The following is a 22,549-nucleotide window of genomic DNA, read 5'->3' as shown; positions in this document are numbered from 1 at the left end:
TTTCTGGAAGTTTCTTGATGAGGATGTAGAAAATTCCATCATCGCCAGGAGCTTTCATGTTTTTGAATTTTTTAATAATAGTTCTCACTTCTTCCAAATCAGTCTCTCAGGCATTTTCGAAAACGTTCTCTTGATTGAGAATATTTTCGAACTCCTGAGTAACTTCATTTTCAATTGGACTAGTAAGTCCTAAATTAAAATTGTGCGCACTTTCAAACAGCATAGCAAGTTTTTTTAGCTTCTTCGCAATTAGTTAGTAATAATTTGTTTTCCTCTTTCAATGCCGGTATTGGCTTCTGAGGTTTTTTCAAAATTTTAGATAATTTACAAAAGGGCTTAGATCCAGGGTCCAATTTAGAAATTTTATTTTCAAAATTTTTGTTTCTTAATTGTGCAAAACGTTTTTTGATTTCTTTCTGCAAATCCTGCCATATAATTTTCATAGCAGGATCGCGAGTGCGTTGAAATTGCCTTCTCCTCACGTTTTTAAGACGGATCAAGAGTTTAAGATCATCGTCTATAATCACGGATTCAAATTTTACTTCACATTTTGGAATTGCAATGCTCCGGGCTTCAACAATGGAATTTGTTAAAGTTTCAAGAGCATTGTCAATATCAAGTTTAGTTTCTAAAGAAATGTTAACATCAAGATTAGAGTCAACATATGTTTTATATATATTCCAGTCGGCTCGTAAATAATTAAAAGTGGAGCTGATAGGATTGAGAATCGCTTCTTGGAATATTTGAAATGTAACAGGGACATGATCAGAATCAAAATCAGCATGAGTAATCAGTTGGCTACAAAGATGACTAGAGTCGGTTAAGACCAAATCAATCGTAGATGGATTTCTAGTAGAGGAAAAACATGTGGGGCTACCAGGGTATTGAATTGAGAAATATCCTGAAGAGCACTCATCAAATAAAATTCTGCCGTTGGAATTACTTTGAGAATTATTCCATGACCGATGTTTGGCATTAAAGTCACCAATGACAAAAAAATTTGACTTATTGCGAGTCAATTTTCGCAAGTCAGTTTGGAGCAAATTAACTTGCTGCCCAGAGCATTGAAAAGGCAAATAGGCAGCTATGAAAGTATATTTACCAAACTGTGTTTCAACAGAAACACCTAAAGTTTCAAAAACTTTAGTTTCAAATGATGAAAACAGTTGATGTTTTATACGCCTATGAATGATGATTGCAACTCCCCCACATGCCCCATCAAGTCGATCATTACGATAAACAAAAAAGTTAGGATCTTTTTTGAGTTTAGATCCAGGTTTTAAATACGTTTCGGTAATAACTGCTATATGCACGTTATTAACCGTAAGAAAATTAAACAGCTCGTCCTCTTTACCATTCAGAGAACGAGCATTCCAATTTAAAATATTTAAATTATTATTTGGATCCATTAGAAAAACGTAATCCAATAACAATTTGATTTGTAAATTTTACACCTACTTGGACTGCTTCAGTCATAGTGGTGGCTTTGAACATTGCATTAATCATTAGATTCAATTGTTCAGTTAGAAAATTAAAATCAGAGGCAGACATGTCATGTGATTTCCCATTGGAATTTCCGGTAGACGAAGAAGCGGAGTTACCTGTGGCGGTAGGGTTTTTTCCATTTGATTTGAAACAAGTAGAATGGGTACCCATGGATCGAACAGGGGAGGAGTTCGAATTTCCTGCTACGATATCGGCAAAGGATTTACCGTGGGTAGATACATTCGAAATTGAAAGATTCGAACGGCTACCCGACGGATTAAAATTAGTTTATGAATGAGCATGATTATGATCTTCCTAATGGGTATGATTCATGATCAAGCGATCGTTAACTGAAAAATGAGCATTGTTCGATACTCTACCAGGCAAATTCCGGAAACGACCGTTATCGTAACGGATATTATCTTTCATCTGCCTGGCACGAGCCTCAACGACCCTTTTGCGTGAAGGACAATTCCAAAAATTGGACTTATGGTTAGCCCCGCAATTACAGCATATGAATTTGGTGGTATCTTCCTTCACTGGACAGACGTCTTTGGCGTGAGAAGAACCTCCGCAAAACATGCATTTAGCATCCATGCGCCAATTTTTTGTACCATGACCCCACTTTTGGCACCGACGGCACTGAGTGGGGTTTTAGTAATTTCCTCCAGGTTTCTGGAAATGTTCCCATGTCACACGGACATCAAACAAAAGTTTTGCTTTTTCTAAAGCTTCAATATTATTTAGTTCTTTTTTGTTAAAGTGAACTAAATAAAATTCTTGAGAAAGCCCTTTCCAAACAATGCCAGATTGGGTTCTCTTTTTCATAATGATTACTTGGACTGGGGAAAATCCAAGTAAATCATTTATTCCATTTTTGATCTCTTCAGGTGACTTATAGTCACTTGAGAGACCTTTCAAGACAACTTTGAACAAACGTTCAGTTTTGTCGTCATAGGTAAAAAAATTGTGCTTCTTCTCTTCAAGATGTTTGAGAAGAAGTTCACGATCTTTAAGAGTTTCCGGCAAAACGCGACAGTCTCCTTTCTTTGCGATTTGGAAGGAAACCTTGATTCCCCTAATGGAGTTCAAGATCTCCTGCCTAAATCCCCCAAATTCGGAACAACTGACCACGATAGGCGGCACTCTTTGCTTCCTCACTTGAATCAAAGAGCCTGGGCTAGAGGCTGCTTTGATTTGGTGTTCGGAAAATTTGTCTAGAGCATCGAACTGATTGCTCATTTCGATACAATTATTCATTTCACCCTTGGAAGAAACTTCGCATTCCGGGGAAGCGTCCTTTCTTCCATTCTTGCCACGTGTAGTGACAGTTTTAAAACCCACTTTTTTGGAAGGAAGTAGTGAATTCAGAGATTCACCCTTCCTTTTGTTAGTTGTTGATACCATGTTTAGATAATAAACGAGAAAGACGTGACCTTCGAGAGGTTTTTTCCCTAGACGGTGTCCAAGAAGGATTACCCCCGCTAGCTTTCGCCAACGGGTCCAACGAAAAATCGAAGGCACGGGTCCAAACAAGGATCGTAAAGGGATCAATAGTAGAAAAAATAATACTGAAAAGTACTGTTTTAGTAGCACTGAAAAGTACCGTTTTTAATTTTAGCACTGAAAAGTACTGTTTTTTGTAGCACTGAAAAGTACTGTTATTGCTTTAGGTAGTTTTTAAGAAAACTTCCAAGAGCAGAGAGAATTCGTGTACGCACAGCACGAAGGCACGATGCGCACTGAACGCTCAAGGTTAATTATGTTTAATATTCGGTTAAAAAAAGAAAAAAATGTCGTTAGGTGAGCCTTCATCTTCAAAACAGAAGAAAACCTGTTTCGATTGGTTTAACAATTCATTGAAAACAACATATATTTGACTTTTCTTCACAAATCAATGGCTATTGATAGTTAATCAAGGGTTTTCAAGATTATAGGATCATTTTTAATTAGCTCACGTCGCACCTGCAAAGGTGCTACGGCGCACAGTTTGGGAAGCACTGCTGTAGGGATTAGCTGTGGTGGCAACAGCAACACTTCACCGCGTGGTATGCAGTATGATGCTGGAGTTATTATCATTATTACTATAAACAATATCGTTCAGCCAAAAAACTAATTTGGCAGATTGTGTTTTTTTCTTCTTCAGGGGTTTTATGATGTTGTTCTGAGGTGCTCAATGATACGGTGTTCGTTGAATTTAGTACCAGGGCGTCGATTGGGTAGTACGGCGTTGTACTGAGCAAATCACTTGATGAGTTTATTCAAACACTACTTGTCAAAAGTGTGAAATCGTTTCACCGAGTATTGCAAACACTCGTTTTGAATAATGTAGCACTCTACAAAAGATTTAGAACCCCTTCATCAACTGCTTACGCTTAACGGTGGTTCTCACCTTTTTGATATGCAGCATTCATGATGGGTGTTGTAATAATCCAAGAAGTGATTTCATACTTTTTGCGGGTAGTGTATACCACATGGAACGCGAAAATTCTACGACAAGCTTAAGGCATCCTGAAAAGGCTTCGTGCCGCGAGCCGAAATGTTAAGGGATAAGAATGGATTTCTTTCTTAAGGTTTAACGGCTCTATCAGTCTTAAGGCAGCTAAAACGACTTTTGCTCCTACTTCTCCGACGTTTCGGCGTATATTTCGCCTTCTTTAAGGGTTTAGGCGATATATACGCCGAAACGTCGGAGAAGTAGAAGTAAAAGTCGTTTTAGCTGGCTTAAGACTGATAGAGTCGATAAAACTTTAGAAAGAAATTAGTCATTACAGTCGAAAGCATTCACCAAAAGATAAGAATGGAAGCATCTTGAGCTATGAAAAATCTTGGACGTGAACAGCTTTCTCGGGAAGCTCACAAGACTAATAACAGCAACGATGGACGGTGTGCAGATTTCGGGCGAACATTCCAGTTCGTTCGAATCCCGTCGTGGACCTCGTGATGAACGTTCGTGCCTGCTGTTCAACATCGCGCTAGAAGGGGTCATGCGGTAAGCTGGGTTCAATAGCCGAGGAACGATCTTCGCAAGATCCAGCTAAATGGTTGGCTTTGCGGATGATATGGATATTGTCGGCAGAACATTTGGAATGGTGGAAGTCCTGTACACTCGCCTGAAACGTGAAGCGACAAAAGTCGGTGGTGAATGCGTCAGAAACAAAGTACATGCTGATAGGCGGAACCGAGCGCGACAGAGCCCGCCTAGGAAGCAGTGTTACAACAGACGGGGATACTTTTGAGGTGGTTGATGAGTTCGTCTACCTCGGATCCTTGTTAACGGCTGATAACAACGTTAGTCGTAAAATACGGAGACGCATCATCAATGGAAGTCGCGACTTCCATGAACTCCAGAACAGTCTTCCCAGACGAACATCAAACACGTTGGGTGCTGGTGTTTTCGTACTCGTTTCGAACCCTCTCCTCGTGTACAAACCGAAAACACGAACAGCTCACAAACCAGTACCTAAACCCGAACTTATGTTTGGAGTACAAAAGTTCAAACCGATGTTTAGAAACCTGTACAACCGCACAGTACACCGTCACCACGGTGTACTGTATTAAGAAGGTGATATATTCCAAAAACTGACAGCTACTTGACGACGTCATTCCTATCCACCTCGAACAAATTAGTGAAAAAAATGATCTTGTCGTCCGGAAAGTATATGGTACGATATGAGTGACGTCACATGTTTACAATCAAACTTGATATTTACATTAGTGAAGAGCCTTCCTTGTTACTTTTTATGCTGTGCACCGTCACGAGTACGCGGTAGCATCAGTGTGTTTTGTTTTGTATTTTTTTCTCCCGTAGCAACGCGTTGTTTGCTCAGTTTGCTAGTACCAGTAATTGAGTTTAGTAAGCCTTGCATTCGACTTTCCAGAACATCAAAACGTACTCACGCTTATAATTTTCTACCTGAAGCAATAATCTGTGATTTGTGACGAGATTCTCATCACGATAAGTATCATAAAGTTAAAGTTAAATTTTATCAGCGCGCATTCGAACTGCTTGCATTCGGTTTGTTTTGTACCATGGCTACCATGGTTTGAACCAATGTTTCAAACCTCGGTTCAACCGAAGTTCAAGTGTACCGGGTTCAATTTGCAACGCGAGTTTTCTGCCGTCGTGCGTTTGCTGTTAAACACGAGTAGAAAGATGCGAACCCATGTTGAACATCGGTAATGTTCATGGGAAGACTGCTCCAGAAGAAGCTGTGATCGAGAGCTGTGATTCGACCCGCACCAAATGTACCACGACTCAGTGAAAAGAAATGAGCTGTGGCAGATAGCGTCTGAACATGGTTTTCCGGCGAAACTAATTAGGCTGATACGTGCTACGTTGGATGGTTCGGATCGCAGAAGAGGTTTCAACCTTGTTCGTGACGTTAGACGGGTTGAATCAGGGAGGCGCACTTTCGAACTTACTGTTCAACGTTGCACTCGATGCGTAGATGAAAAACTGAATTTAGAACAATACCATTTAATTCCACTATATAGTAAAACCACCATGAGTCGATGTTCCATGACTCGATATCGACTCATGGAACCATACTAAAACCAAAATTTCATGGTTACTATGGTAATCCCCCCGAAAGCATCTGTTTCCACGACTCGATATTTCCATGAGTCGATGGTCCCTTCAGATATCGACTCATGGAGGTTTGACTGTAGTTTGTATCTTTTGACAGATATGCGTATTTCGACCTCAACTGTACGTCCGTCTTCAGTGTCGTGTACTAGACTCGCCTTGAAGAAAACTATCGTAAACACACATTATATATTGAAACTAGGTATAGTCATAATTCCCTAATCTTTTTTGGAAGAATCTTAAAATTTAAGAGCTATTGGGTGCATCCCATCCCTTTTTTGTTGAAACTTTAAATTTAAGTACATCACGGGAACGATTAGTTGGTACCAAGTTGAAAAGCCATGTATTGCCGTTACCGTTGTCTCTGTTGAGTAGCGTCGTACGTACCTGTTTGCAAATTCCCAGACTTTACGCCACATCCAGCTTCCAAGGAGAAGAAACATTTCGCAAAATTTTGATATCGGCCGTCGTAAAGACATGTTCTGCCACCTTAGATTTGAAATCGTATGTCATCCCCTTGTCTATCGTCTTCTGAGCTTTTCCTATTTCCGCTAAGTATTCCTTGAATCTAACCTCGAGAGACCGCTTTGTTTAGTGTGTTTACCGGATCCTTGGTAGAGCTTAACGAAGTCTTAAGTTGGTTGTTTCTGCTGCAAAACACCAAATCGATTCCAAAATTCCTTAGCTTTGGGCGGAGCTTTTCGCTGATGTGTATGTCGTATGGGATGGAGACTCTCTTTTTGAAAAGTGGATCCAAAAACGGTAGTTTTTCATCCTTCTCCTGCAGATAAATGGCACTTTTATCATAAGGTCGTACATACTCCTTGGCTTTGCGGACGATTTAGACCTAATTGGAATCGATCGCAGGTCAGTGGAGGAGGCCTTCGTGCCTCTGAAGAAGGAGACAGCGAGGTTAGGCCTGACCAATAATCCTACCAAAACGAAGTACATGGTTGCAGGTAGAGATAGAGTCAGGCTTGGTGGTGTAGGTGCTGAGGTAGTGTTTGATGGGGATGTGTTTGAAGTTTTCGAAGAATTTGTTTACCTTGGAACACTTGTGACATGGGACAACGACGTTTCCCGTGAAGTGAAAAGACGTGTTGTGGCTGCGAATAGGGCCTTTTACGGACTACGTAACCAGCTTAGGTCCCGCAGCTTGCAAACGGAAACCAAATTCGCCCTGTATAAAACATTGATTCTTCCGGTGGCTCTCTACGGGCACGAAGTGTGGACGTTGAAAGAGGCAGACCGGAAAGCTTTCGGTATTTGCGAGCGTAAATTGCTGCGGACAATACTCGGTGGGAAACTCGAAAATGGTGTGTAGCGCAGACGCATGAATCACGAGTTGTATCAAGTATACAAAGATGCGAATTTTATCAAGCGTGTTAAATTCGGCAGACTTCAGTGGGCTGGTCACTTAGTGTGAATGTCGGAAGAAAGAATTGCGAAAATAATATTCAGCAAGGAACCAGGTAGAGGTCGGCGACTTCGGGGAAGACCACGAATACGCTGTCTGTATGCAGTGGAAGCGGACCTGGCGACTCTAAACGTTCGGGGCAACTGGAGAAGTTCCGCCGAAGACCGAAGACGAATATGGAGCTCTACAATACGCCCGGCAATGGCGTGACGCTACGCTGTAGCCATCAAGGTAGGTATGTAGCTAAAAATTGTGACGTGCTGGAAGATTTCTGAGAACGGCATCAGATTCAGCGACCTCAAATCTACTAGAGACTCATAATTTGATCCTTGAGACACGCAAAACTGCCATTTTTGTCACGTTGTATAGTCAACGGTTTTATAAAGCACTGTTCAAGTACCGTTAAGTCACCAGTCGCCGTGCGGCCTCCATTCACCGTGCATATGCACAAATTCTTGCAGAATATTCATACAATTCTCACAAATTATTCTTCAGCTAAATAGGATAAAACTGATGAAATGAAGTAGTTTTCCTCACAAAGCATTTTGAAAAACCTAAGTTAGGTGTCAAAATCATGTGAATTCTGTTTGATAATGAAATTTTTCAACGCTCTTAGTAGAAACGCCAAAAATCATTTTAACGTCAGAGTATAAAATTTTTCAATATTTCAACAAGTCTTCGCTGTGGATACTATTAGTAAGATGTATTTCATCGTATGAGCAATGAGATTTGATGCAAATTAGATTTTTTTTATTATGTCTTAAGGACTGTTCATTTATATTTAGTGGACACCTAAATATTAGCATTTTGGTGTAAAAATTCCATAAAAACAAATAAAATTTTGTTTCAGTGTGATCTCAAGTGTTTATTTTGACAGCAGATAAAAGTTGACATAAAAAAAATTATAAATTCTAAACGATGGGTCGAATTGACATGGCGACTCTCAATTTTTTTCTGCACAAATGGTGTACAGAAAAACTGCCGTTCCGAGATTTGGCTTAAATCGCGAAGTGTCCAAATTGAATTTTTTCAACGCTGTGGCCAAAACAGATATTCCTGACGACGTACGATACATCCCAACAGAAAAATTTGGGAAAAATGATTTGGTATGGCAAGCAATTTGCTCCTGCGGTATGAAAGTACTACATATTTCACGACGGGTTCAATCAACGACGGAAATTACAGAACTGAATGCATTAAAAAATGGCTTCTGCCCATCTACTGAAAGCATACCACGCCTCCATTGTTTTTGCCAGACCTAGCATCGGCTCACTATGCTTCAGCTACTTTGGAGATGCTCAAGAAGGAATAAGTCGAATTTGTAGAAAAATGATCGAATCCATCAAATTGCTCAGAACCACGTCTCATTGAAACATATTGGGCAATAATCAAACGGCATCTTAAGAAGGATGGAAGAGAAGCAAGCTCCATCGATTTTTTCAAGAAAATGTGGTCAGCAGTTCAAAAAGCAGTACGAAAAGTTCCGAAAAAAGTTGTGCAGAATTTTATGGGAGGTATCAAAAGAAAAGTAAGAGCATTCTCCAGCAATGCTCAATAAATGTTCAAATTTATGTGAATTTGATCGAAATTACGTTGATTTCCATGTATTATATATATTTTTTTTTACTGTTTAAAATACCTGAAGAGTTATAACTTCGTGATGTTGTCTTATGTGGAGAGAAAAATACAAGATTTTACGAATTTTAAAATTTTTTCAAGTGTTCTCTAACAAAGCCAAATAAAATTTCAAACAAAAATATATGTAAAACATCCTCGATATAATGTACTTGAACTCACCACGACGAAAGACTTCGATAAATATATGTTTTACTAGTTCTTTTTCAACAAAAACAAAATGCAGGGTTTGTGCTGACCAGATAAGAATTGATTTTCTAAAATCGAATTTCTAAATGTAGACGATTATTAAATCAAACAAATTTATCACAGATGCTGGTTGAAATAGCCTATAGAAAAATACAAAAATATAAAAATATAACAGTACTATGATTTTCATTATCAAAGTCGTGCCCATACTTTCTTTTTCATAAGTAATAATTTCTTCTTTATTCTGTGGATGGAGGTATACACATAACACTGTGACCCGTCTTGTAGGGTGGCTCGAGAGGGTGAGTGGGGGGCAACATAGAGGCAACATTATGTTTACGTACTCAATAAACTTTCACGTTAAGGCACAATTGTACCGAAAATGGTTTGCACCTTCTTCTTCTTTGTTGTTTTTAGGGACTTTAACTCAAAGGCCATTCGTCCGAGTTTTCATCGTGCCAATCTGGGCCCTTGGTACAAAATGATCGGAAAAGCTTAGTATTATGAAAATATGATATTTGGAAACCTCAAAAAAAAAGTAATATTACTCCAATTTGACTATACCATGTGGGTATAGTAAAATTCTAGTAAATGTTGCGTAAAATGAATCATTTTTATAAAATACTTTTTTACACTTTTGCTGAACTTGAACGAAGTCTTTATTGAAGCAATAAGCAAATCGTTAAATATTTTATTTTATTGTGCAGACATTTTCTATTTTCGTTCCATTATTGTTAGGCCGGTTGATAAATGGCTGGGCATGGCGTACCATTGGTACCTCGCGTACCTGAAGGAATAAAATAGACCCCTTTGTGCGGTCCTTAGCCTCTTGCCCAGCAACTCCTATCCCTACCTCCTCGCGGTACTGGCCGGGGTACGAGTAACCTTAGGGAAGATCGGGTAACCAACCCCCGGTGGGAACTTTGGTCGTATGCTGACAGGGAAGGGGGGGTTTGCTTTTGCTTTTGCTTCTGCAAACCTTGAGCGTCTGTACTCCATGTTAGGAGCGGCTCACAACAGCGTCTGTTCCCCATGTCAGGGGCGGCTGATCATCGTCCGAGTGCCAGAGAAGGACTCTAAGCTAAACTGCGCACTATGGTCCTCCGAACATTTAGGGGGAATGGTCCTCCGGAAATCTAGGGGGTTGGTGTCAGGCCCTGCAAGCCAGCCGTAAAAAAATCAAGCAACGAATAATCAACGAGAGAATACGAACCGGGACAATCGGCGAAGACCACAGCGACGTAAAGGGACTAGCGATTGGAAGCTCGGTACGTGGAACTGTAAATCTCTCAACTTCATCGGGAGCACACGCATACTCGCCGACGTGCTGAAGGACCGTGGATTCGGCATCGTAGCGTTGCAGGAAGTGTGTTGGAAGGGATCAATGGTGCGAACGTTTAGAGGTAACCATACCATCTACCAGAGCTGCGGCAATACACATGAGCTGGGAACAGCTTTTATAGTGATGGGTGATATGCAGAGGCGCGTGATCGGGTGGTGGCCGATCAATGAGAGAATGTGCAAGTTGAGGATCAAAGGCCGGTTCTTCAACTTCAGCATAATAAACGTGCACAGCCCTCACTCCGGAAGCACTGATGATGATAAAGACGCTTTTTACGCGCAGCTTGAACGCGAGTACGACAGTTGCCCAAGCCACGACGTCAAAATCATCATAGGAGATCTAAACGCTCAGGTTGGCCAGGAGGAGGAATTCAGACCGACGATTGGAAAGTTCAGCGCCCACCGGCTGACGAACGAAAACGGCCTACGACTAATTGATTTTGCCGCCTCCAAGAATATGGCCATTCGTAGCACCTACTTCCAGCACAGCCTTCCGTACCGATACACCTGGAGATCACCACAACAGACAGAATCGCAAATCGACCACGTTCTGATTGATGGTCGGCACTTCTCCGACATTATCGACGTCAGGACCTATCGTGGCGCTAACATCGACTCTGACCACTATCTGGTGATGGTCAAACTGCGCCCAAAACTCTCCGTCGTTAACAACGTACGGTACCGACGGCCGCCCCGGTATGACCTAGAGCGGCTCAAGCAACCGGATGTCGCAGCGGCATACGCGCAGCAACTCGAGGCTGCATTACCGGAAGAGGGTGAGCTGGACGAAGCCCCTCTTGAGGACTGCTGTAAAAGCAGCCATCAACGATGCAGCTGAGAGCAACGTCGAGTACGTGGGACGGAGTCGACGGAACGATTGGTTCGACGAGGAGTGCCAGGAGGTTTTGAAGGAGAAGAATGCAGCGCGGGCGGTCATGCTGCAGCAAGGGACCCGGCAGAACGTGGAACGCTATAAACAGAAACGGCAACAGCAGACCCGCCTCTTTCGGGAGAAAAAACGCCGCCTGGAGGAGACGGAGTGCGAGGAGATGGAACAGCTGTGCCGGTCTCAGGAAACGCGTAGGTTCTATCAGAAACTCAACGCATCCCGCAACGGCTTCGTGCCGCGAGCCGAGATGTGCAGGGATAAGGATGGGAGCATTCTGACGGACGAGCGTGAGGTGATCGAAAGGTGGAAGCAGCACTTCGACGAGCACCTGAATGGTGCTGAGAGCACAGGCAATGAAGGACGGGACAACGGAGGAAATGCCTTCGTCAGTACTGCGGAAGATGGAAACCAACCAGCCCCCACTTTGAGGGAGGTTAAGGATGCCATTCACCAGCTCAAGAACAATAAAGCTTCTGGTAAGGATGGTATCGGAGCTGAACTCATAAAGATGGGTCCGGAAAGGCTGGCCATTTGTCTGCACCGGCTGATAGGCACAATCTGGGAAACAGAACAGCTACCGGAGGAGTGGAAGGAAGGGGTAATCTGCCCCATCTACAAGAAAGGCGACAAGTTAGACTGTGAGAACTTTCGAGCGATCACCATTCTAAATGCGGCCTACAAAGTATTATCCCAGATCATCTTCCGTCGTCTGTCACCCGTAGTAAACGAGTTCGTGGGAAGTTATCAAGCCGGCTTCGTTGACGGCCGATCGACAACGGACCAGATCTTTACTGTACGGCAAATCCTCCAAAAATGTCGTGAATACCAGGTCCCAACGCATCACCTTTTCATCGATTTCAAAGCGGCATATGACAGTATCGACCGCGTAGAGCTATGGAAAATCATGGACGAGAACAGCTTTCCCGGGAAGCTCACGAGACTGATAAGAGCGACGATGGAAGGTGTGCAAAATTGTGTGAAGGTTTCAGGCGAACACTCCAGTTCGTTTGGATCCCACCGGGGACTACGACAAGGTGATGGACTTTCGTGCCTGTTGTTCAATATTGCGCTAGAAGGTGTTATGCGGAGAGCCGGGCTTAACAGCCGGGGTACGATTTTTACGAGATCCAGTCAATTTGTTTGCTTCGCGGATGATATGGACATCGTCGGCCGAACATTTGAAAAGGTGGCAGACCTGTACACCCGCCTGAAACGCGAGGCAGCAAAAGTTGGACTGGTGGTGAATGCGGCCAAGACAAAGTACATGCTAGCTGGTGGGACCGAGCGCGACAGGGCTCGCCTAGGTAGCAGTGTTACGATAGACGGGGATACGTTCGAGGTGGTCGACGAGTTCGTCTACCTTGGATCCTTGCTGACGGCTGACAATAACGTTAGCCGTGAAATACGGAGGCGCATCATCAGTGGAAGTCGGGCCTACTATGGCCTCCAGAAGAAGCTGCGGTCAAAAAAGATTCACGCCCGCACCAAATGTACCATGTACAAAACGCTCATAAGGCCGGTAGTCCTCTACGGGCATGAAACGTGGACGATGCTCGAGGAGGACCTGCAAGCACTTGGAGTCTTCGAACGTCGGGTGCTTAGGACGATCTTCGGCGGTGTGCAGGAGAACGGTGTGTGGCGGCGAAGGATGAACCACGAGCTCGCCCAACTCTACGGCGAACCCAGTATCCAGAAGGTGGCCAAAGCTGGAAGAATACGATGGGCAGGGCATGTTGCAAGAATGCCGGACAGCAACCCTGCAAAGATGGTGTTCGCTTCGGATCCGGTTGGTACAAGAAGGCGTGGAGCGCAGCGAGCTAGGTGGGCGGATCAAGTGCGTATCGATTTGGCGAGCGTGGGGCAGAACCGAGGATGGAGAGATGCGGCCGCGAACCGAGTATTGTGGCGTGAAATTGTTGATTCAGTGTTATCTGTGTAGATGTTAACTAAATAAATGAATGAACATTTTCTATTTTCGTTCCATTATTGTTAGAAGTTATATTCCTATCGCGACTTGATAAAACAATATGCTTATGAATACAGTCAATTTTCCCTAACTCGATATTGAAGAGACCATCGAGTTAAGGAGGTATCGAGTTATAGAACACAAAACCAGTGCAAATGCGTTTCAAGGAATCATCGAGGTAGCCATGAAAATCAACTTTTTCTATGGTTCTCCAACTCGATATCGATATATGAAATATTGAGTAAGGGAGAGTTAGCTGTTCTTAATTTGATTTTCGTAACGGTTAGGGAACAAACGATTGTCTAGTGTGGCTTTAATCAACTAGCATTTGCAGCAAGCAGCAATTGGTTTTAGAAAAGCACATGAGATCATAGCAAAATTACCTCGATAATCTATCCACTTCGGCTAATAATTTAGGAATCGAGGATAAAAATTCTGTAGATTTTGGTCAAAATTATAATAAATTCTAAGCTCTTAGTGGAAATTAAAATATTTAAACAAAATTGTAGTAAATTCTACGCTCATTGTAAAAACATGAAAATATAAAATCTATTAAAATCTGGCACGAATAGATAATGTGTTTGATAGAATAGTAGCTTCAGTAACCTGACATTAAAATTAAGAAAATCTATGAATTATCGAGTATCTCCGTCTTTTCAAGATCATTCCAGGATATTGAGCACTATAGTTTTTGCAGTATCTTTCGAAAAAGTTCTGACAGTTTGCTGTTATTAACCCGCAAAAAGTTTCAAAGTTTTTGACATAACATTGATAATTATCATTAGCGAATAGAAGGATTTTCATTGGAACTGGAAAAATTAGGCAAAAATCGTATTGAATTTGCTACTCACTTTAAAATAACATAATCTCATGTCATAATATCTCGGTTAGAAATCGTATCGGATATGTATTTTAAATTTAAAATCATCATTAATGTAAAAATATTTCATTCAACAGTGTTTTACTCTTTTCCTGGGGGGGGGGGTTTGGATTTTGCCCCCTCGGCACCCTCCCAAATCCGGGCCTGGCAGTGTCATAAGTGTCATCATGTAGCTGATTCCAGTTGCGTGAAGACTCATCACGCAATGTTTCTGTTTTGTTACGGAACGCATTTAAGTTGTATTATAAACACAATACTTTTTAAAAACTGCAAAATCATGATGAACACATTCTGGTATGATTATTTATAACCAGTGTTGTGAAAAACTCAATTTCTCACAACTTACGATTGAGATGTTTCATGCGTGAGTTGTCAATCATGCAACTCAGCAGTCAAAAAATCATGGATGAGTTGGCTCACCTTTTTAACTCATTGTCTCGTATTTCCACAGTTTACTCACACACGGCAATAATTTCTTGTTAGTCTAGTAAAATTATGTTAATCCTTTCTAACGTAAACAACAACATTCGGGTTTCACGAGTTTTGTCGGGTTTTGCGACTGAATCATTTTTTACAGTTTGAGTTGATTGAGTTGATTTTGCATCAAAATCTCAAGCGTGAGATTCGCGAAGCAGATCTCTAATGAGTTTGCTCTCACGGGAGAGCGTATTGATTGAGATTTTGAGTGTGAGTCTATCAACACTGTTTATAACCTTAAGTGAATTCATACACACTTCGAGAAAATCATTAAAATTAACGTGATATGTGCCCAACATATTGAAGTAAGTAAAATAACGTAAATCTAAGTTACAAATGACGTAATTTTCCATAACATTTAAGCTTAAGTAAGCCCGTCATTCTTTTTGGCAACCATGTTGATTTTGCAGCTTGCAATTTCAAAGTGAGAAAACTCAGTCATCTTAAGTAATATTGATTCAGAAAAGTATTACCACTGGCGCTTACATGCAGAAAGTATGTTGATACTTTTTCAGCAATGTCATTGCAAAACCAAGTGATTTTCTTCTATTCGCAATTGTGAGACGAATTAGCTACAATCATCGATTCCCAGTACAAATTTCAATGGCGGCCTACTTCGCATTAACGTAAATTAACATTTTTTTTAAGTTAAATACTATCAAATTTACTTCAATTATTTTTAACGTCAAGTATTTTGCTTGCAATGTAATTTTAGTCATATGTAACATTATTTCTTTTCTAAGTGTGTCCTCTTTGTGGTCATGAACAAATTACGTCACGCTTCGAGGGGGACAATTTTTGCTGGGTATACCTGTAGTATGTATCGTTTTTACTGTGTCCTAGTCTCAGATCAATTTTTCCGGCCAGCGAAAATGAAGTCTTCATGCTGTACGTATTGATCAAACGTGCATATCCTTCGGTTGATATGCATGGCATATTGGCACTACCCACATGCAGGGCAAGTCGTCCATTCTTTCACAGCAAAGCATCAACCCACTAAATTAAATTTTGAACCTCCTTATCACCACACAGTAATCTCATTTTTTCGCACTCCCAACACAGTCTTAGTCGAACGGATACGATGCGGGAGCATAAATTGATACCATTAAATTATGACGGGACCTGATACACATTTTACGTGCGCGGTGAAAAGTTTAGACTTTGGCGTTTGTGCTGTGCACGATTCTAAGCTTGTTCCATGTTTTTTGCTCGTCTCTAAGCGAACCGATCTCAATCATAGATAAAGCTGCAGTTACACATTTTAAATAGTTTTTTTTCGCACTGTTTTTCATACTTTCCCATTTGGGCAGGGTACGAACCCTAAGCACTACAGTGAAACCTCCATGAGTCGATATTGAAGGGACCATCGACTCATGGAAATATCGAGTCATGGAACAGCAATCCTTTGGAAAGCTGCTTGTAGGGACCATCATAGTAACCATTGAATTTTGTTTTTAGTATGGTTCCATGAGTCGATATCGAGTCATGGAACATCGACTCATGGAGGTATCACTGTAGTTGGTAGCGAAGTTTTGGAATGGCTCTGATTGGAATATGACAAATTTATAGTTTGATGTTTGACTCATATTTTCCGATGAGTCTTGGTCTGTTCATTAATATTTATATTCAGTGTGTTGTCCCAACATAATATTGATAAGTCGATTAAAATTTGCTGCATCAGAAATCTCCATCATCCTTCTTCACATTGGATACGATTCAATTTATAAGAGTTTTAAAAACCCACATAAACATACTTGTAACACATGTGGCCATAATTTTCCACCAATACACCTCCAAAGTTTTGGAACTGTCTGCTATTTGTATTCGAGACGCATCATTTAATGTCACATGCGTGAGATTGAAGTTAACAGGATTTTTACGGTGCATTGAATGTGCGACAAACGCGCGCTACTTCCTTTTGAGCAGACCGGAAGGGAAAATCTCCAGATCCTTCACGTGGAGCTTTGATATAAAAAACCGGCTCTCTGCTGATCCGCTAAATCTCCTTCGTGTCTAATTCGTCCTCACGAATGCTGGAAGGAGGACAAAATTCACCCTACTTCTATATTGCAGGGGACGTGAAACGATGATACACGCGAACGAGCTCCACGGTGGCAGTTTTTCATGCAGGATATAGCAAGAGGTGCGACTTTTTTTCAATAAAAGAATCTTGATTGGAATTTCGTGCTTTGTAAAAAAGTGTTAATATACGCGTATAAAATGTGCTGCGTATCAATATTCAGCATAACCAATATATTTTACGACACTTAATGCGTGATTTGATATTTATTGGGATCTCCGACGAGTCGGAGAAAAATGCGTACATACACGGAGAAATATTTTTACCTAATTTTTGAGTTTACTTTACCCAAAATTAAGTATATCGATTATAGTTTCAACCCAAAATCTCTCGGTTTTCTCTTTCTCCCACACGAATGTTGTCAAAAATAGAGAGAGCTGCATCTACCCAATGGGGGTACTTTGGCCCAATAAGCCAAATTTGGGTAAATGCAACTTTTCTTATGTTTGGGTCGAAAGAACTCAATTTTACGTTAAATCAACCCAAAATTGAGTATATTTTTCTAAAGGAATTAAAGCCAAACTACCTAGTGGGGACCTTGGAAATTTAGCCAAAATTGAGTTATTGGGCTCAACTACGGAATTGCGTTGAAACAACCCAAAATTGAGTTGAATTCCGTCTCCGTGTAAGATAACGTATTACACGCTTAGAAAGACTAACGAAAATTAGATCTAATAAATAACATACTGGATCATCTGATTTAATTTTTTGTACCAGTTTATGTTAAGTGATCTTTGATGTAAATCTATTTCTTTTTGCGAAAATCATGAAACAGTTTAACATTTATGATGTTCTTAATTTCTTAGATGTGTCTTCACAAAAGATGTGAGAAAATAAAAAAAAAATAGTTTGTCAACTTGCATTTTTACTTAAAATCTGCAAAGATCAGTAATTAATTATTTTTACATGACATGAGTTCAATGTTGTGTTTATATTTTGTGAGCGTGCATAGAATTCCCATTCTCGAATATTTATTACTATTTTGAAAGGAACGTCAACTAGCCTAGCAAAATCCGTTAATTTCCAAAGGATTGTACCGTTTTGGGTAAATGAGATGTCAACATTTTTTAGTGACTATAATGCATTTAATTCGAAATCACAAACATAAGTTTTACTTATTTATTTAGGTAGGGATCTATTTGCTGCCACTATTCAATGATGTGCATTTTTGATAATGTGTAAAGCTGGTTAAATAATGATAACAGTATAAGAATGACAGGAGTGAGAGAAACGGAATTGTCAAATTACGAGGGAGCTGGTTTTACCTGTAAATTACTAACTTGCCTCCGTATATGCGCTAAACTAGATGGATTGCACGCCATGCTGGCGAACACTAAACGTTCTTCGTAGTCGTATTCACATAGTATTTTATAATCACATAAATAGAAACGGTCGCCCACGCAGAACCTGGAAGGAGAAATTGAGAAGAACAAGGTGGAGATATTAGAGTCAGAAGATTTTTCTCATTTATGAGTAAATGAATTTAACGAGTAAATCCGGTTTTATGAAAGCCTTTGTCATTGTTGATATCATTTGTTTTAGTGTAGTCGTATTTAGAACAATTTTGGTAGGGATAGTATATCTAAACTTTTGAATAATCCATGAAATTGTTCCTTGGATTCTTAAAAGTAATTTGCCAAAAATAGTTTTTGAAGCTTCTTCTAAGAAGTTTACAGAACACCTCCCATAATTTGATTATTGTTTAGGAATCTCGCACGTATATTTTGTCGAGATTATACTAAGATTATACCCGGAATATACTAGGAATTACTTCAGATACGACATAATAAGATTAGGTACATGAAAATTCGTGCAGAAAATTCTCCACGAAATTCCAACAGTTTGATCTAGGAACTATCTTTGGAGTTCTATTGAGGAAGAAGTTTCTCGAAAACTCACACAGAGATTTCGATGATGAATTTCTGGAGAAATTCCTTAAAATTATGTTTAAAGGTATTTCAAGAAGAAATCCTGAAAAAAAAATAGCTCATCAACGTCCAAGGTACCGTGATTTCGGGTGAAATTGATCACTTTTCACGGTTTTTCTTGTCTGATTTCTATAATGTTGACAACGCCATACAACTGAATGCAGAAAAACAAGTATGGAGGTGAGCCTTATTGACTCAAGTACCAACATCTTCTAACAAATGTAATTTTAGTGCTAAAAAATATGTCTAAAATAAAAAATCGGGAGATCTCATTTCGGGGTGAAATTGATCACTAATCAATGCGATTATTGTTAGTTTTCAAAACAACTCTACATAATGAATTTGAGCTCCCTGAATCCGAATATGCTTGCCAAATTCTTAACAATACAATATTTATAGAAATAATGAATGTTTATATTTCAAGAATAACGCAGAAAACGCCTAAATGTATGCAATTTCCTAAGGAATTTTCTGATATATAACAGAAATTCAATTATTTCAACCAAATTAACGAATTGGTACGAGTTTTGGTTATGAAATCTAGTTTAGGGATATATCTTAACTATCCTAACAAACTTTCAGGATTATACCATGTCCAAATCCTTGTCTAGAACTAGAAGTTTATTGATGTTTGTCAATATTGCACCGTAAAAGATATTGAAATTTTACTTTATTTTCATAGCAATGAACATTTTTGAACGCAAAAAACTTCACAACACACAATTTGGGCATACTTACGACAAACAACGTTCATTCACTGCAGGTTACATTGATATTTGTGCTCCATTAGAAAGAAATAAAATCGAGTGACACAGTGATCAATTTCACCCTACTGATCAATTTCACCCGAATTTACGGTACCCAACATTGTGTTTAAGTCCCGGAATTGTTATCAATAGTTCCCATAAAATAAACTCCACAATAATGTGGAGACTTTCTGCCAAATAGAGCAAGATAAAGAAGAAGACGGAGAAGAATAATGCCAGGTGCAGCTTTCTTTGTAAGAATTCTTGAAAGTATTTTTACAGGGAAGAAAAATTGACCCTGAAAGAATTCATGTAGAAGTTGCTGGTAATCCCTGTAAGAATTTCAAAGGAGTTCTTATGAAATAAACTTCAGGAGATATTTCTTAAAACATCCAGAAAGAACACTGAAAAAAATGCCTAGGAGGGTTCCTGATGTTTGCTTTCGAGGAATATATGTTAATTTGTTCAAGGAATTCTTGGAGAAATTATTTAAAATAGTTTTCTTGGAAACTCCTGTAATATTATTTGGATAAAGCAGAAAAAAAATAATAATAAATCCTTAAAAGATACATGGAAGCGCAAAGTGAAATATCAAATCGCGATAACTTTTCTGTTTCTCGGTATTTTTGCACCATTTTTTCACAAGTTCTCAAAAAACTCTTCTAGTTTGAGGATCCGTGTCGATATTGATCATTGGTCATCTGGATCCAGAGATATTCCGAAATTCCTTGGGGGACCAACGCTTAATCATAACCCACGAATATATCTTAGGCTACAGATTTTTTAACGTATTCAGATGTTCACTCGTTGGAACAATACATTAATGAGAGTATGTTGTGAAAAAATGAAGCAATTTGGAGCAGCCGTCTTTGACTAATGAGCATTTATGTTGCTGGTACCAAGCTGACTATATAAAGATCTTGGAAACTTAAAAAAAAACCCATATCGTAATTTTCAGATATCTTTAAGAATTCTTAACCAATTTGTATGATTTTTTCAGAGTAGCTCCTTATTACATGACATTGTATAGCCCACATTTTACTTTTTCGATAAGTTGACGTAAAACAAAATGGCCGCCTAAGACATTTTGTATGGAAAATGTCGGTCCCCCAAGGAACATTGGAATATCTTTAAAACCAGATCACCAATTATCAATATCGACACGGATCCTCAAACTAGAAGAGTTTTTTGAGAACTTGTGAAAAAATGGTGCAAAAATACCGACAAACAAAAAAGTTATCGCGATTTGAATTTTTTCTTGCGGTAAAAAATGAAGCTGCCGGTAGAGGGGTTAAATCAACATTATTATTGGTACACTCAACAGCCAACAGTTAGACCAACGAAGAAATTAAAATTTACACAAATATCAGTCAATTTATGCCAATCAGATGCATTTGAAGTCACTGTTGTCCTTAAGTGTTCGGAATATGAGTCAAAACGGTACTACAGAAAGAACTTTTTGAGTTATATCTAGAGATTTTTTTTCAGACTTCTTCAGCAAAATATTATGTATTAATGCCGTAACCAAAACATATGTATTAATGCTCTAACTGTCCTAGTTCATTGTGGTCATCTTAGTGCAGTTTTATACATGATAGGTAATATGGGCAATATTTTTCTCACGCGCTTCAAGGATGAATCGCATCTTCTGCAGGAATTCTTAAAATGGTTCGAAAGGAATTCTAGAAAAACTCATAAAAGAATTCAGAGTAAAATTGTTTAAAATAATTCTCTAAAAGTTTCTTGAAATAAATCCTGTACAATTCTCAGAAGTATCTGTAAGACTAATCCAAGCAAACAAAAGTTTAAATGAAAGGGCATGTTTTGGCTTAAGCAGCTCACTTAAGTAATAAACCGAACATAAATTAACATAAAGTTAATTTAAGTTGCTTGTATAGAATTTTGCTCGAAAAAAAAAAGCTGGTTAGGAGCTTGTTCTGAGTTACTTCCTCAAGAATCAAATTCTGTCAGTGTCCATCGTGTCCCAAGTAGCATTGATAGCTGAACAACAGTTTATTCATTCATTTATAGTCTTTAGAGCGGTTTGTGCAACTCCTATTCCACTAAAATTTATGTTGGGGTTCACTCATCATAGTAACACAAAAACTACTAAAAGTAAACTTTAGAGTTCACTGTTCAAGTAAAATGCGAACCGTTGGTTGCTTGGGTTATCGTAATGTACACCCGATTCTGTTTTTGCACGGATTTTTTTTTACACGGCCGTGTACAAAAAGTTTCCATACAAAATTTTTCACCAAAATCTTATTTTTGCATGAAACGTCGAGAATTGAAATTTTGAACAAAAAACTTTTTTTGCACGGTACGCATCCCCCGTGCAAAAACAGAATCGGGTGTGAACAAATAAATCACTAGAGAAATCCGGTCAAAAATCGGGTCACTTCTTGAGCGATTTTACATGGAAAAGGTTGAATACATGGTGAGAGATGAGAAGGAATCCTAAGCAGAATTCCTGAAGAATACTTTAACAATTTCTTGGACTAATCACTAAAGAAATTTTTGTTTAAATCTATGCAGAAACTCATGGAAATATATTTTTAAAATTTTCTTTAGATTTCTATACGTATCTCTGGAGGACTACCATCCACATGAATTCCTTCCAGGATTTTAAGTTATCCATTGAAAAATCTCTTGAGAAATAAGAAAAATGTAAAATTTGAGGAAGAATCACTGAAAAGATTCCTGAAGGAATCTAAGGATGGGTTCTGTGAGGATTCCTTTGTGTAATTTGTGTGTGCATCCAAAGATGCAAGGAGGCAGTAATGCATTTTGAACTGAAAGCTAGCCAAAACTGAACGGAGCAAGCTCAAATTTTGCTCGAGAACGCAGTAGACAGTGAACTCCCGAGCCGGAGCCCACTGCTGCTCTCGAACGCCCCGATCAGATCGCAATGCACTACAATGGTTATCA

The 22,549-nt window shown here is 39.5% G+C and overlaps 1 protein-coding gene across 5 annotated transcripts in view; it reads right to left on the bottom strand.

Annotated features, from left to right (window-relative positions):
* Nucleotides 1-22,549, bottom strand: part of LOC5569532 (LIM/homeobox protein Lhx9) — a 395,755-nt gene that overhangs the window by 23,659 nt on the left and 349,547 nt on the right. For all 5 annotated transcript variants that reach the window (XM_021850406.1, XM_021850401.1, XM_021850404.1 and 2 more), the window contains one exon: nucleotides 18,213-18,354. In XM_021850406.1, the coding sequence (XP_021706098.1) occupies nucleotides 18,213-18,354 (142 nt within the window). The remainder of the gene's footprint in view (nucleotides 1-18,212; nucleotides 18,355-22,549) is intronic.

The sequence above is a fragment of the Aedes aegypti genome, chromosome 3 (assembly GCF_002204515.2).
Source record: "Aedes aegypti strain LVP_AGWG chromosome 3, AaegL5.0 Primary Assembly, whole genome shotgun sequence".
Lineage (NCBI taxonomy): Eukaryota > Metazoa > Arthropoda > Insecta > Diptera > Culicidae > Aedes > Aedes aegypti.
The sequence above is the reverse complement of the archived record's forward strand: the minus strand, read 5'-3'. Positions and strand labels throughout refer to the sequence as shown.